The 15,690-nt window shown below is 43.3% G+C and overlaps 1 protein-coding gene across 2 annotated transcripts in view; it reads right to left on the bottom strand.

Annotated features, from left to right (window-relative positions):
• Nucleotides 1-15,690, bottom strand: part of sfi1 (SFI1 centrin binding protein) — a 126,785-nt gene that overhangs the window by 16,870 nt on the left and 94,225 nt on the right. The window contains exons 25-28 of one of the 2 annotated variants that reach the window (XM_068005502.1): nt 15,273-15,347; nt 7,894-8,070; nt 6,763-7,052; nt 1,673-1,768 (exon numbers count right to left, since the gene is read on the bottom strand). In XM_068005502.1, the coding sequence (XP_067861603.1) occupies nt 1,673-1,768; nt 6,763-7,052; nt 7,894-8,070; nt 15,273-15,347 (638 nt within the window). The remainder of the gene's footprint in view (nt 1-1,672; nt 1,769-6,762; nt 7,053-7,893; nt 8,071-15,272; nt 15,348-15,690) is intronic. The other variant, XM_068005504.1, reaches the window with a different exon arrangement.

Raw genomic sequence — 15,690 nt, 5'->3', positions numbered from 1 at the left:
TTTACTGGAAAGTACATGTGGGGATATCAGACGAGAGCAGCATCAGGCTTGATGGTGATGCCCTCTGTGGTCAAATATCCTGCTGGCATTCACCGTCTAGGCTCATGCATGAAGAATGACCACTTGGTGAAGCTATTATAAGGGTCATACATACGTATATACACTCACATTTACACATTGTTTTTTCAACTGCAAGCAAAATGGAAGCCCCTAAATCTGATAATGACACCGATCCAGATTGAATTCCTACAGCTCATTGATGCAGGGCAGTTATTCAATTTGATCTACCTCATGTGGATTGTCATTGTGGGAGGATGAGGGAAATGCTGTTGTCTGTAGCAAAGCACACAAGCTAGAAATGCTTGGGCATATCAAAACAATCTTGCTGTGAAAGGCTGAAACAAGGACTAAAAATGACGAACATCAAAGAGTACAATTACGCAGTGACTCAGTCTCAAAACAAAGCCCATCAGATCAACAGTGCTCAGTTTAAAGAAATGTTTTAAAAGCCTTCAATGCATTGCGAGGGTGTCAGCAGCATTAATCACAGCAGCAAGTCTAAATAATAAATCATTTTCTTTTAAGCTCTTCCTTAAAGTTCATAAAATAATGGCACTCAGAAAAGGGCCCCTCCCTCACACCTATGACACTCAACAACAATTTGCATTTATATAGCGTCCCAAGGCGCTTCACAGGAGCGATTATCAAACAAAATTTGAGCCACATAAGGCGATATTAGGACGGGTGACCACAAAGCTTGGTTAAAGAGGTAGATTTTAAGGAGCGTCTTAAAGGAGGAGAAAGAAGCAGAGAGGTTTAGGGAAGGAATTCCAGAGCTTAGGGCCGAGGCAGCTGAAGGCACGGCTGCCAATGGTGGAACGATTAAAATTGGGGATGCACAAGAAGCCAGAATTGGAGGAGCAGAGAGGTCGCGGAGAGTTGTAGGGCTGGAGGAGATTACAGAAATAGGGAGGGGTGAGGCCATGGAGGTATTTGAAAACAAGAATGAGAATTTTAAAATCGAGGCATTGCCGGACGAGGAGCCAATGTAGGTCAGTGTCAAAGTCCAAAACTGGGTGAAATGGGACGGGGGGAGAAGCAAGGCTTGAATTCTGCTGTCTGCTTTTTTGGATGAATATGGTGGAGGGATTAATTAAAAATCTTTTAATTAATGCCACCACCTCCTTATTAATTAATGCTCCCATATCCTTATTAATTAATTCTTGCTCAAACACCATACGGGCCAGTCCAAATTTTACTCTCAGTAGAGCTGCTGAGGAAAGGGGAGGGATGGAGGCAGAAATGAAAAGGGGAAGAGGGAGAGGGGGAATTAGACAGAGGGGAGAAGTTGGAGGGGAAGCAAAATTGGGGGGGGGGGAGGGGGGATGGGAACTGAAGGATGATGGGAAGGGAAGGGAACGGGAAAGGGAGCAGGAAATGGAAGGAAGAGGAAGGGGCCGGGGATGAGTATATAGAGGGGAATGTGAATTCAGAGGGAGGGTAAGGAGAGATCTGGTGTAAAATATTTAGTACACGGAGTTGCTTTACAGTAGATTCTTGATAGATGTCCACAAGGAAGTCATTCCTCATGTTTGTGCTTCTAGATGAATTAGTGAATACCCCTTATCATAGAACAATGACATCAGGCTGTTCTTCCCATAGATATTCATACCTGTTGCTGATTCTGGCCAGAAGATCCTTCTTTTGCAATGATTCTAACAGGAACTCTGGTCTTCTTGGCTGTAATCTGTCCTGACGAGCAAGGTGTCTATTGATACAATGGAGGACTGAATTAATCTTCAAAAGGGAGATGGTTGCCATATTCTTTCCTTCATATCTTTTGCGATTAAGTTCCTTCCTTCTGAATCTTTCAGAACACCCTCTGCGCTCAGCCCATCCCAACCCTGTGCCAACGCTGTTGCTGGTCCACCCAATGAGGGATTTGCAAGAACGCCAGGATGAGGTGACCACAGTTTCTGTACCACATGGAGTGCCAACTTGCTGCCCCACCCATGTGTTGCCAATTAACCAACTGTTATTTCTGACTTTTTATTGGGGCGGGGGGGGGCAAGACAATCTTTTAAAAAGCTATTTTTCTCCCCTTCCTCTTTTATAGGTCTTCTTTCACCATCTCTGACTGGGAGAGAGGGCAGCCTGCTCCTCGACTTTCACTATCAATCTAAACTTGCCTCTAGGAGGTGTGCATTAGGTGCAAAAAACACACAGGAGATGTGGGGAACCAGGGGTCTAATGAGAGCGAGGAACTTAAAATAATTATGATTAGTAAATAAAAACTACTGGAGAAATTAATGGGACTAAAAGCCGATAAATCCCCTGGACCTGATGGCCTACATCTTTGGGTTTTAAAAGTGGTGGCTGCAGAGATAGTGGATGCATTGGTCTTGATCCTCCAGAATTCCCTAGATTCTAGAACGGTCCCCATGGATTGGAAGGTAGCAAATGTAACCCTGCTAGTCAAGAAAGGAGGGAGAGAGAAAACAGTGAACTATAGGCCAGTTAGCCTGACATCAGTAGTAGGGAAAATGCTAGAATCTATTGTTAAGGACGTAGTAACAGGGCACTTAGAAAATCACAATATGATTAGGCAGAGTCAACACGGTTTTATGAAAGGGTATTCATGTTTGACAAATCTATTAGAGTTTTTTGAGGATGTAACTAGCTGGAAAGATAAGGGGGAACCAGTGGATGTAGTATATTTGGATTTTCAAAAGGCATTCGATAAGGTGCCACACAAGAGGTTGTTACACAAGATTAGGGCTCATGGGATTGGGGGTAATTTATTAGCATGGATTGAGGATTGGTTAAAGGACAGAAAACAGAGAGCAGGAATAAACGGGTCATTTTCGGGTTGGCAGGTTGAAACTAGTGGGGTGCCACAAGGATCAGTGCTTGGGCCTCAGCTGTTTACAATATATATCAATGACTTAGATGAGGGGACCAAGTGTAATGATTCCAGATTTGCTGACAATACAAAGCTAGGTGGGAAAGTAAGCTGTGAGGAGGACAGAAAGAGGCTGCACAGGTTAACTGAGTGGGCAAGAAGGTGGCAGATGGAGTATAATGTGGGGAAATGTGAAATTACCCCCTTTGGTAGGAAGAATAGAAAAGCAGAATATTTTTTAAAAGGTGGGAGACTAAGAAATGTTGGTAGTCAGAGGGATTTGGGTGTCCTTGTACACAAATCACAGAAAGTTAACATGCAAGCACAGCAAGCAATTAAGAAGGCAAATGGTATGTTAGCCTTTATTGCAAGGGGTTTGGAGTATAAAAGTAAGGAGGTCTTGCTGCAATTATATAGGGGTCTGGCGAGACCACACCTGGAACGCTGTGTACAGTTTTGGTCTCCTTAGCTAAGGAAGGATATATTTGCCTTAGAGGGAGTGCAATGAAGGTTCACTAGATTGATTCCTGGGATGAAAGGGCTGTCCTATTAGGAGAGATTGAACAGATTGGGCCTATATTCTCTGGAGCTTAGAAGAATGAGAGGTGATCTCATTGAAACGTATAAAATTCTTTGAGGGCTTGACAGTGTAGATGCTGAGAGGTTGTTTCCCTTGACTGGAGAGTCTAAAACTAGGGGGCATAGTCTCAGGATAAGGAGTCGGCCATTTAAGACTGAGATGAGGAGGAATTTCTTCACTCAGAAGGTTGTGAATCTTTGGAATTCTCTACCCCAGAGGGCTGTGGATGCTCAGTCGTTGAGTATATTCAAGACTGAGATCAATGGATTTTTGGACACTAAGGGAATCAAGGGATTTGGGGATAGGGCGGGAAAGTGGATTTCAGGTAGATCAGCCATGATATTATTGATTGGTGGAGCAGGCTCGAGGGGCCGTATGATCTGCTCTATTTCTTATGTTCTTATGTGCACAATAAACATGCAACACATGCACACACAGGACATTACAGAACATACTTGCGTATTGATAGAAATGTTGGCAAATAGTCAGATGGTCACAAAGCTAAAGTGCTGACTTGACCTGGACCTATAACAAATAACATTCAACTTTCATAAAAGTCCTGGTGATAACGCTCCACAAAATGAGGTCTGTCTGCATCCTGTCAGAAATTCTTCTAAGAGTTTTAGGAGCAGAAAAAGGTCATTAGGCCCAACCAAACCCACCCACTCTCTCACCATATCCCTCAAACCTTCTCTCTCCAGAAACATACCTTTTTTGTATCTTGAACCCAGTGTCTGCTTCACTGGCCTTCCCTGGTAACTGATTCCACAACTCGACTACCCTTTGGGTGAAAACATTCCACTTCCCTTCATGCCCCTAATTTCTTCTGTCGCCTGGTATACGAACCTGCACCTTAGTGAACTTTTCTGAATCAACTTCATCAATCCCCACAATTTTGAAAATGTCCTCTTGTCCTTCTGTCATGTTTAACTTGAAAGGGTGCTCATGGTTAACCTTTCCTATTCCATTTAGTATCTAATATATCTCTAGGTGTCAGCTGTGGCTCAGTTGGTAGCATTCTCGCCTGAGTCAGAAGGTTATGGATTCAAGTCAGACTCCAGAGACTTGAGCGCACAATCTAGGCTGACACTTCAGTGCAGTTCTGAGGGAGTGCTGCACTGTTGGAGGTGCCGTTTTTCGGATGAGAAGTTAAACCAAAGCCCCATCTGTCTTCAGATGGATGTAAAAAAATCCCATGGTGCTATTTCTAAGCAGAGCAGGGGAGTTCTCTCCAGTGTCCTCGCCAATAATTATCTCTCAATCAACATCACCAAAACAGATTATCTGGTCATTATCTCATTGTTGTTTGTGGGACCTTGCTGTGTGCAAATTGGCTGCCGTGTTTCCTTCATTACAACAGTGACTACAATACAAAAAAGTACTTTGTTGGCTGTAAAGCACTTTGGGGTGCCCTGAGGTTGCGAAAGGTGCTATATAAATGCAAGTCTGTCTTTCTTTTTAGAAGGTCCCCTCTCATTTGCTGCCTCTCTTCAAGGCTAAGAGTCTGAATTTTTCTAATCCTTCCATATTACTAAGCTTTCTGACCTTAGGAATCAGTCTTTGTGAACCTTTTCTGCACCATTTCCGGGGCTTGAGTGTCTACCTTATGCCTCATTGTTCAGAACTGAATGCAATAATCAAAAGATGCAGCCTGACCAGTGCACGATACAGCTTCCTTATACGTTACTGATTTGGCAATGTAGCGCAGCGTTCTGTAAGGTTTATTTTTTTTAAAAATTTGTTCATGGGATGTGGGTGTCGCTGGCAAGGCCAGCATTTATTCGCCAATCCTTAATTGCCCCCGAGAAGGTGGTGGTGAGCCACCTTCTTGAACCACTGCAGTCCGTGTGGTGAAGGTTCTCCCACTGTGCTGTTAGGTAGGGAGTTCCAGGATTTTGACCCAGCGATGATTATTGATTGCTATTCCACAGTGAATGTATATGGCTATCATCTAGTCTACTATCTCTGCCAGATTTTTTTTAGTCTCTCCCCTAGCTAGTTTAACACCTTTCATTGGATACGTTCCTGCAATAGTTTTTCCCCCAACACCTTGCACTGCATTGAATTTCATGTGCCATAGTTCTGACCACCAAAGTGGATGACCTCGCACTTCCCCACAATGAACTCTACCTGCCACAGTTTTGACTTCTCACTTAATCTGTCAATGTCCCTTTGCAACTTTCTGCTCCCATCTACTGTGCCACATAACTTCGTGTTATCAGCAAACTTAGATATACGGCTCTCTATTCCTTCACCTAAGTCATTGATAAATATAGTGAAAAGCTGAGGCCCCAGTACAGATCCCTGGAGGACACCACTAGTCACATCCTGCTAATTGCATTATCCCTGCTCTCTGTCTCCCACCTCCTCACCAATTCCCTACCCATGTCAAAAGATTGCCTCCAATTCCATGTGCTTTCATTTTTGCTAACAGTCTCTTGTGTGGAATCTCATCTAATGCCTTCTGGGAGTCCATATAAAAAACACCCATAAACATTCCCTTATCTATCATCTATTATCCATCTAGCCACCTAGCCATAGTATTTCCTTGGTGCATTTCAACATTCCTGATGGAGGAGAGACAATAGATGTTATCTGCTTGGATTTCAGGAAGGCATTTGACACTATTAGGCAAATATATAAGGTCCAAGTCCATGGGATAGATTGGAATGCATTAAAATGGATTAGCCAATGGAAAATACCTGCACCACGCATTAAGTTGTTTTAAGTTCTGCCCTCATTCTCTTAAAGTTGCCCCTTTTAAATTTTTACATTCGCCCGTGTATTGGTGTAAATCTCACCCCACTACGCTGTATACCCTCTCTGCAAGATTTGGTCCCGATTTGGTTTAGCGGAAACAGTCTAGAATATCCAAAACCAAAATCATATTGAATGCCCACCTCTGTACTCTCACAGGTACTAACATCTTTCCTATATTAGGTGACTGGAACTAAACATTAGTACACTAGATGGGGTCCGGACAATACTTTATACAACCTCATACATGATGTTGCTATATCAGGGGTGCCCGACCTCCTCACTTCCCAAAAAGAGTTTGAATCCATTTTTGCTAGATTGGCAAAGCAGTTAGGATAGCTTTTCAAAAGTTTGTAGGAAGTCTCTCTTTGTAATCTTTAGGTTTCCCCACACACTCTCATCTCATGGCCATTTCAGCCCTGCTCAGTAGCAATAAGTCCTCACAGTTATGAGTGACTGTTGCTGTGACAACTTTGAATCAATGGCCTTATCACACAGATAAAAATATAATCAGTTCACTTACAAGCTGGTGAATTTCATGTCTCCACCAGCCAACATTGCTGGTAAGCCATCATATCTGATTGGATTTGGTGCAGCCTTTAGAACCTTTTTCCTAGATTCACTGTTCAAGATCCCAGTTTTCGTACTGATTTCTTTCTCTTTGCAAACCTCAGCGATTGGAAGCTTGAAAGCCACGTTTTTTTTTGGCATTACAGCAGTGAACCTGTGCTTCGGCCCCTCTCTCTTGCAGAGCGCTCTTTGCTTCCAAATCATAGCACAGCGATGGACCACCTGATGGAGGCTGTAAGCAGTCTGGGGAGATGGGATTGAAGAGCGATGAAAGCAGAATTAGGCGGCACATATTATCATTAATATATTGCTCAATCTTTAGAGTATCTATTTTGTGCTTAGTGAGCTTTACCAACAGAACAAGGTTCACAGAGTCTCTGGCAACTTTACTGAGAACAAGATACCACTATTTTGGCTCACCATAGTGACTACATCCTATTGGCACTTGCAGGATTATGTCTGTTCCCCTTCTATCAATCAGCCTGTCCTCAGCAATCTGCTTGGGTTGGATGACTACAGAAAATCATCCAAGCTGAGAAGATTATGTATTGTCGTGGGATGTCTCAAGCAAAGTTCTTCTGCACGTGGTTCTCCTTTCTTCGCTATTGTGCTTGCAGGGGTCCCCAGGAGACCTTGACTGCATTGCTCTCTGTCTGTCTTTACAAGACATTAGTGGTGGGATTGGGAGGGCGGTCACAGCACAAAACTGCCCCTAATTTGGCAATCTCATGCTAAGAGACCACAGCAATGGTTGGTGCATCAGTAGGAAATATCAGACAGGCGCAGCTTGTTTGTGGGCCAGCAGGGGGTAAACGAGAAGTCTTCTGAGTTTGGGGCAGAATAGAAGGAGCTTCATCAACTTACCTGGGACTGCTTGATGATGACAAGTGCCAGAGATAAGAAAAAGCTCCATTCAGCTTTTCTGAAGAGATCTCTCTCATGGTGGTGCAACAGTTATACCAGATAAAGAAACAGTACCAACATCTGCAAGATGGCATCGCTTAAAGGTGCCAAAAATTCAGTGATACTCACAGGTGAAAACTATGAGAATTTGAAGACAGCGCTCTGTTTCAGACTGACTTACTTTCACATGATGCTCGGCTGCACTTTGTCTGCGAAACTGCATCATGTCAGAGGTGTACTGGAGAATTGCAGCCACTCCCATCCTTAGAAGGTGACTGCGATAGCTTTCCACTGCTTTCGCAATGCGTACCTTTTTTCTGTGCCGCTCCTGTATGTACATAAGCCAGGCATCGAACACCTGAAAGAGGAAAGAGGCTGGAGAGACTAAAAGCCTTAACTATAGGCAGAGGACTACTTCAGGTTCCTCATTTCGGTGATGAAACAGGGTCTGCGGGATACTGGCCCAGGAACTGACAGTATTAAAATGCTCAGTATCAAAGATAAAAGCTCTACTATGGCAGTACTTCATTACTAGCATTAGAGATTGCCAGTAAATGATGGGATTACTGTCAATGTGAAGTGGCATGAATTGATCTTTCACTTGAGAGCTTTCATGTATAAATCAGATATTTTTTAAAAATCTAACCCCAATAGGACTGATGGCACAGATTGATTGAAAACAATTCTTTCTCCCCTCCAGGGGAGAGGATCCTTCTGATCCAGCACAAGACAAATGGATTATAAGTCTCTCTTTGATGCCAATAAAGGTACCAATGTTCTTTAAGTATAGCAAACAGGCTTTAAAAATGCGTACTAATTTTACACACTGCTCTGCCACACTAAACTGAACCTCAATCCCAAAACTCTGCATGTACTCTGAATTGGCCCAAATCCAATGCAAATCTTGATCGAAAGCCTGACTCAGCTCAGAGCCATGAACATCGAACAAGAACTCCTGAATCCCAGGTGAATCCACCAGCCGCTTCCATTGTTGGTTTGCAGTCTCGACATAATAGGTTTTTTTATATCCCTATTCATCTTGGCCACTGTGCAGGAACTGACCTTAAAAATTACATCTTTTAAAAAAAATACAAAAACAAAATGTGCAACCTTACTGAATTTATTTTCTTTGTCATAAAGAAATGCGCAGAATTTCTAAAGCCCATCCCTGTTCAGATGCCAAGAGAAATGGTGGTGGCAGTTGAGTGGGTGAGGAGAGTGAACAGTATGGGGTAAAAGCTGGCTGTGCGCTGTGGGAGCGCTCAGGAGATGTGGTAGCCATTTTGTCCACTACCTACCAGCTCTGAAAACTGGACAAAGATTAACGAGGGATGGATTTTGAAGCCATGCATATCAGATTCAAATGCAAATTTTACCCAACACAATGTCCATTTACACACTAAAGTGGAGATATATGTAAAGAATTTTGGGCAACCCCAATACAGCTCCTAGCAGGCACGTGCCCACAACACAAAATGAGCCAGAATTCAGCAGTTAAATGGACAACTTACTCAAAGTGGAGGTTGTAGGGAAACAGAAAAGTCAGACTAGTACTGTAAGGAGGTCGAGATTTAGGGTAATGTTGGGACAGTGCAAATGCCAAACCTAACATGGGAGTGCTGGAAATTAGATACAGACACTGACACAAAAAGGCTCCATTTCTCTATGTAGTGATGGTGACTCCTGCTAATGTAGTTCTACAGGCACTGGCAGTCCTTTCCCAAATGGCCATTATTAATGTGTTAACAAGCTGTTACGCCATTGGAGGGCATCAGCACGAACTCCGATCTGAGCTCACCCAACATCCACTACCAGCAGCAGTCACTGGATAGCAATCAGGGGCAGAAGCCCTACCTGATTCGCAGCTGAAATCAGCTAATTCAGCAAAAGCCGAGGATCAAACCTGGGACCTTCTGGTCTCTGCAGCTCAGTACCACACACCGAGGACCTGCTCTTTTATAGTTGGAGTGCATTTTTTTTTTAAAATGTCATAAATATATAGTACATAGGAAAGCATGAAATGCAAAAAGGAGCATTTGACCAATCAAGCCCACTTCTTTAGCAGACCATAGGCAATCTACCTAATAAGAACATATGAAAACACGGAACAAGAGAAAGGCCATATTGCCCATCAAGCCCACTACTGATGCCAAGATGTAAATGCTGTGAGATTAGGTTATCGTGTCTGTCAGTTCCCAAATTATTATGCAGCAACTGAGGAACACATTTTCCTCTGTTTTTCTGAATAAAAGTTAATTTGTCCTGTTTTTATTGGTTTTAGGAGATGGAATTCATAATGATGGATGTGCCAGATTTTTCTGTGAATTACTTCACACAATAAATCAATTAACAGGAGTGAAAGAAACTGACTAATTATGATGCACTTGTAATAATGATCCTTTCACACTTCGCAAGCAGTTATATTGCCACTTAACCGGTACAATCAATGTTCTGCCAGCTTTGGAGTGCGCAAAACTTTCCAAATTGGCAGAAGGTAAAAATTAAGAACTGATCAAGACACAGAGGTCACGATTGACAGCCCATTTGATAAACACAATGAACTTCTTGCACTGGGGCCAGGGGTTGGGGGGAGGGGGAGGGGACGGAGGGGGGTGGCATAAACTTGTGATAGGCAATTAGTGCACTGTCGTGCATTGCAGGTTGACCACTGCAAGCACCTGGGAGAATGTGCAGAAGTATCACAACTTGGAAAGGGGAAAGGCAAAAATATCAGTCTTAATATTGAGTTGGACATATATGGGCCATTCATTTAAATCTGAATTGTTAAAGATATATACAGATTTTAAAAATGGAATAGCTGATATTGTTTCACTGGTAAAGATGGCAGTGGTCAGATCTTAAATGCATCTGAGCAGTAGTGCATTTTAACCTGGCTGACATTAATATCATTCAAAGTTTCTGTTAGACGTGGGGGAAAGGGTGTTGAGGAGGTCACTTGCTACCATTGTAGAAATGACTGTAGCAAAGTACTCAGGTGATTTAGGCAGTAATTTAAATGAGTAAACAAATTGCCGAGTAGGGACTAGGTATTAGCAGAGAAGTTCTGTCTGAGTCAGAGGCCGGTGAAGTTACACAACAAGGAATAGACACGAGCCCATAATGCAGAAACAGACCTGGTCATAGAGGAAGAGGTAACCATAAAGCCAAAGAGAGTTAGGATAAGGACAAAGGGTGGATAGTTACGTGTGTCACAAAGGCAACACCTAAACAATGGTGAGTTAGAGTTGTAGCTAGAGCAGTGAACAGTGAAAGAGGTTAGAAATACTACAGAAGGGGCTGGAAGACAGCCAGTGGTGATAGCCCATGTAGGGGTGGAACCACACATGGTCTTCAAAAAAAATGTGAGAATCACCTCAAAGCTTAACAATAAAAAGATATAAGATATGTCCTCCAGTATGCTCACTAAGTTTGACAAAGAAGGTTCACCAAGAAAGTTGAAGATGCAAGTAAGTGGCTGGCTAACTGGTGAAAAACAATGATGCCACTTTCATTAGTAACAGATGGTTTTCAGAATAAAACAGCAGGAACTATAAGGCTTGCAAAGAGCACTACGAAAGCTATTGAGAATGATGTAAACTAGATGGGGAGGGGAAAGGATCCCAAAAACATCTGACAGAGGAGATGTTCCAACACAAGAAAGCCAACAGTTATCATGCACACAGTTACTCAAGAGAAATACTGGATCTAATTAGCAGTTACAGGCAGAAGATTAAGAGAAAGTAAGTTTATCTATGTAATTAAAAGTCCTGCATTTGGCATGCATCTGTCACATCACCTTTCAAATGGTATCGCATTTCAAAGCATGGCATCACAGCCTTCACATCTCAGAAGCATCACAGTTGACATTGTATGCTTGGATTTTCAAAAAGCTTTTGACAAGGTGCCACATAATAGGCTACTTTATAAGACAAGAGTCCTGTGGAATTGGCAGGCAGATCTTGGGATGGCTAAGGAACTGGTTGCATTCTCAAAGGCAGAAGGTTATTATTAATGTTAGTGGTTCTCTGTGGAGACCAGTTACTAATGGAGTCCTGCAGGGATCATTGTTAGGACCGTTATTCTTCACTATCTGGATGAAGGCGCTGGAAGAATTCTCATCAAGTTCGCAGATGATAAAGGTTTGTGTGGGTGTTAGGACATTGGATGAGAAAAATGACTACAATCATATCGAGATGCGATGGGGGAATGGGCCTGCATCTAACAGATGTCATTTAATATGGCTAAATGTAGTGTTATGCAAGTGGGAGAGCTAATGCCACCCATATGTATAATATGCAGGGTTCCAAACTAAAGACTGTTGAGCAGGAATGAGGTGTTATATTACATACATCATTTTCCAATCCTCCCTGGCTATAAGTGTGGTGCCAGCGGATTGGAGGACTGCTAATGTCATACCGTTGTTTAAAAAGGGAGAAAGAGTAATTATAGGCCAGCCAGTCTAACCTCGGTGGTGGACAAATTATTAGAATCAATTCTCAGGGACAAGATAAATCATCATTTAGAAAGGCACAGAGTAATCAAGGACAGTCAGCATGGATTTGTTAAGGGAAGGTCGTGTCTGACTTTTTGAGGAGGTAACAAGGAGGGTCGATGAGGGCAAAACGTTTGATATAGTCTACATGGATTTTAGCAAGGCTTTTAACAAGGTCCCACATGGCAGACTGGTCAAAAAAGTAAAACCCCATGGGATCCAAGGGAAAGAGGCTAGTTGGATCCAAAATTGGCTCAGTGGCAGGAAGTAAAGGGTAATGGTTGAACGGTGTTTTTGCGACTGGAAGGCTGTTTCCAGTGGGGTTCCGCAAGGCTCAGTAACAGGTCCCTTGCTTTTTGTGGTACATATTAATGATTTGGACTTGAATGTTGGGGGCTTGATCAAGAAGTTTGCAGATGATACAAAAATTGGCTGTGTGGTTGGTAGTGAGGAGGAAAGCTGTAGACTGCAGAAAAGTGGAAAATGGAATTCAATCCAGAGAAGTGTGAGGTAATGCATTTGGGGAAGACAAACGAGGCAAGGGAGTACACAATAAATGGGAGGATACTGAGGTGTAGAGGAACAAAGGGACCTTGGAGTGCATGTCCACAGATCCCTGAAGGTAGCAGGACAGGTAGATAAGGTGGTTAAAAAGGCAGGCGGGATACTTTCCTTTATTAGCCGAGCCATAGGACATAAGAGCAGTACGGTTATGCTAGAACTGTATAAAACAGTGGTTACGCCACAGCTGGAGTACTGTGTACAGTTCTGGTCACCACATTACAGGAAAGATGTGATTGCACTAGAGAGGGTACAGAGGAGATTTACGAGGATGTTGTCAGGGCTGGAGAATTTTAGCTATGAGAAAAGATTGGATAGGCTAGGGTTGTTTTCTTTGGAACAAAGGAGGCTGAGGGGAGATTTAATTGAGGTATATAAAATTATGACTGGACTAGATAGAGTGGATAGGGAGGACCTATTTCCCTTAGCAGAGGGGTCAGTGACGTGGGGGCATAGATTTAAAGTAATTGGTAGAAGGATTAGAGGGAAGCTGCAGAGAAATTTTTTCACCCAGAGGGTGGTGGGGGTCTGGAACTCACTGCTTGAAAGGGTGGTAGAGGCAGAAACCCTCAACTCATTTAAAAAGTACTTGGGTATGCACTTGAAGTGTCGCAACCTGCAGGGCTACGGACCAAGTGCTGGAAAGTGGGATTAGGCTGGATAGCTCTTTTCAGCAGGCACGGACATGATGGACCGAATGGCCTCCTTCTGTGCCGTAACTTTCTATGGTTCTATGAATCTCAAAAGGTTCACGGTGTGAGGCTCTAGCAAAGGCAAATATGTTTCTAGGACGATCCAATATAAAACAAAAAGCACTGTACTGTCCCTGTACAAGATCTTGGTTAGGCCTCATCTAGAACACGGAATGTGAAATTGCTCTTCACCAGTAGTGCGAAAAGGGCTCACAGCAAATCAGCAGCTCATTTTACACTGGGACAGGATACGGACAGCTGAGTTTTGTACAAGTTGAAGTTTATGAAGAGTGGTCAATGGGAGGCTGGCAAGCAGGTCAGTGGATTAATCAAGTCTAGAGATGACAGGAGCATGTATAAGGGTTTCTGTGGTGGAAGGATTGAGGCAGGCGTCAAAGTGAGTAAAGCAACAAAGGTGGAAATAAGCGGTCTTGTTAATGGATAGGAAGTGGGGTTTGGATCCAACAGGACACAAAGGTTTTGCACAGCCTGGTTCAGTCAGCGTGTGTAACCGGGAGGGGATGAAGTCAGTGGCAATGAGGCAGAGTTTATCCAGGGGGTTGAAAACAAAGTCTATGGTTTCCCCAATGTTCAATTGACTCATCCATGACTTAATGTGAGACAGGCAGTCCAATGGAACAGAGAAAGTTGTGGGATCGAGAGAGGTGGTGGAGAGGTAGAACTGGGTGTCATCAGCATACATACTGAAGCTGACCCTCTGTCTGCGAATGATGTCACTGAGGGTTAGCAGGTAGCGAGGAAGAGCAGGGGGCCAGGATAGATCTTTGGGGGACTCCAGAGATGACGTGCAGGGGTGGGAAGAGAAGTTGTCACTGGCTAAATTTGGATAGATAGGAGTAGGACCACAGAGCTGGACAACAGAGGGGCAATGTGGGAGCATGGTGCATTCAACTCTATCAAAACCTCTGAGGGATCAAGAGGGACAAGGAAGTTATAAAGAGAAACTGGGAGAACTTAGGTTGTTCTACCTTGAAAGGAGAAGACTAAAAGGGAAACTCATATTAAGTGATTTCACAAACAGCAGGGAGAAGGCAGCAGCCAAGAGGGTGGCCAGCAGCACCCCAACTGCTCCAGGAGTTCGTGATCCTCCTCACCTCAGTAATACAAAAGTCTTACCAATGCTCAACAATATGGTGCCTCCACTACAAGTATTCAACAGTCTGAGAGACTAAAAATGTTTAGGTTGGGGGACGAGCAGTTTCAATGTTTTTTTCTCCCAGAACTTTGAATACTTGTAGATCATCCATACTACTGGGAAGAGCTGGTAAAACCAATGCAACACTGGTACAGCAAGTGGTTGCCATTAACCAGGCACTGTTGCTACCTCTGTTCATTGTCCAGAGATCTGTCTGGCACTTCCAACTTTTATAAACATACTGAAAAGTGCTTTTTGAAAGATGGTTTTTTTGGACTGGTATTAATTACAGTGGGAAACAGGATCCAAATATGCTCATTTTCCTATCGTTCACTATTGCAAATGGGGAGTTCATGTCTTGCCTGAAGGTTATCAATAATAATCAGCTTTGTTCCAGTACAACTTGCTCCATGATCCGACTGATCAGTATTTACCCGCACTGGGTTACTGAGTCCTACAATAGTCCCATTGGAACACAGTTGAAGGGCAGGTAGAAACTCATGATTTTAGACTAGTGGTGTCACTTGCCATGTTCATGTACCTTCTGATTACAGCCCATGTTTCAAGTGTGATGGAGAAAATTAGATTGAATCGCACCGCCAGGAATATTTATGAAAGTCTAGATGTGAAATTGAAGTTTAGCTCACACTGTCTCTTACCTTTCCCTGAAGTGAGAAAGACCAGTGCCATAAAGCTACTGTTGTCTGCTTGTCCTCCTTATGTTTCTCCAACAGCTGCAGACACAATGAAGTAAACCAAGTAAGATTCTGTACGATCTGCACAGGCTGGCTGTTCGAAAAAGCTATAGCTAAACACATGCTTCCACTGCAGTCTCCATTCTACTGTGTCTGACTACTTTCTCTGTGAAAACATCTGTCTCTGGGCAGTGAAGGGGGGGGAAGGGCAAGATGTTTATCCGACAGCCAAATTTTTCCGTTCCTTGCCTGAGGGCAGTGACTCCTCTGGTACCTCAACCAAATGAGGAGAGGCAATATAAACTAAATGGTACAATTTTGAAGGGAGTGCAGGAACAGAAACACTTGGGGGTGTCGTATTCAAGTCTTTGAAGGTGGCTGG

Source organism: Heptranchias perlo, chromosome 25 (genome assembly GCF_035084215.1).
Source record: "Heptranchias perlo isolate sHepPer1 chromosome 25, sHepPer1.hap1, whole genome shotgun sequence".
Taxonomy (NCBI): domain Eukaryota; kingdom Metazoa; phylum Chordata; class Chondrichthyes; order Hexanchiformes; family Hexanchidae; genus Heptranchias; species Heptranchias perlo.
This window is presented reverse-complemented; position numbering and strand designations above follow the sequence as displayed.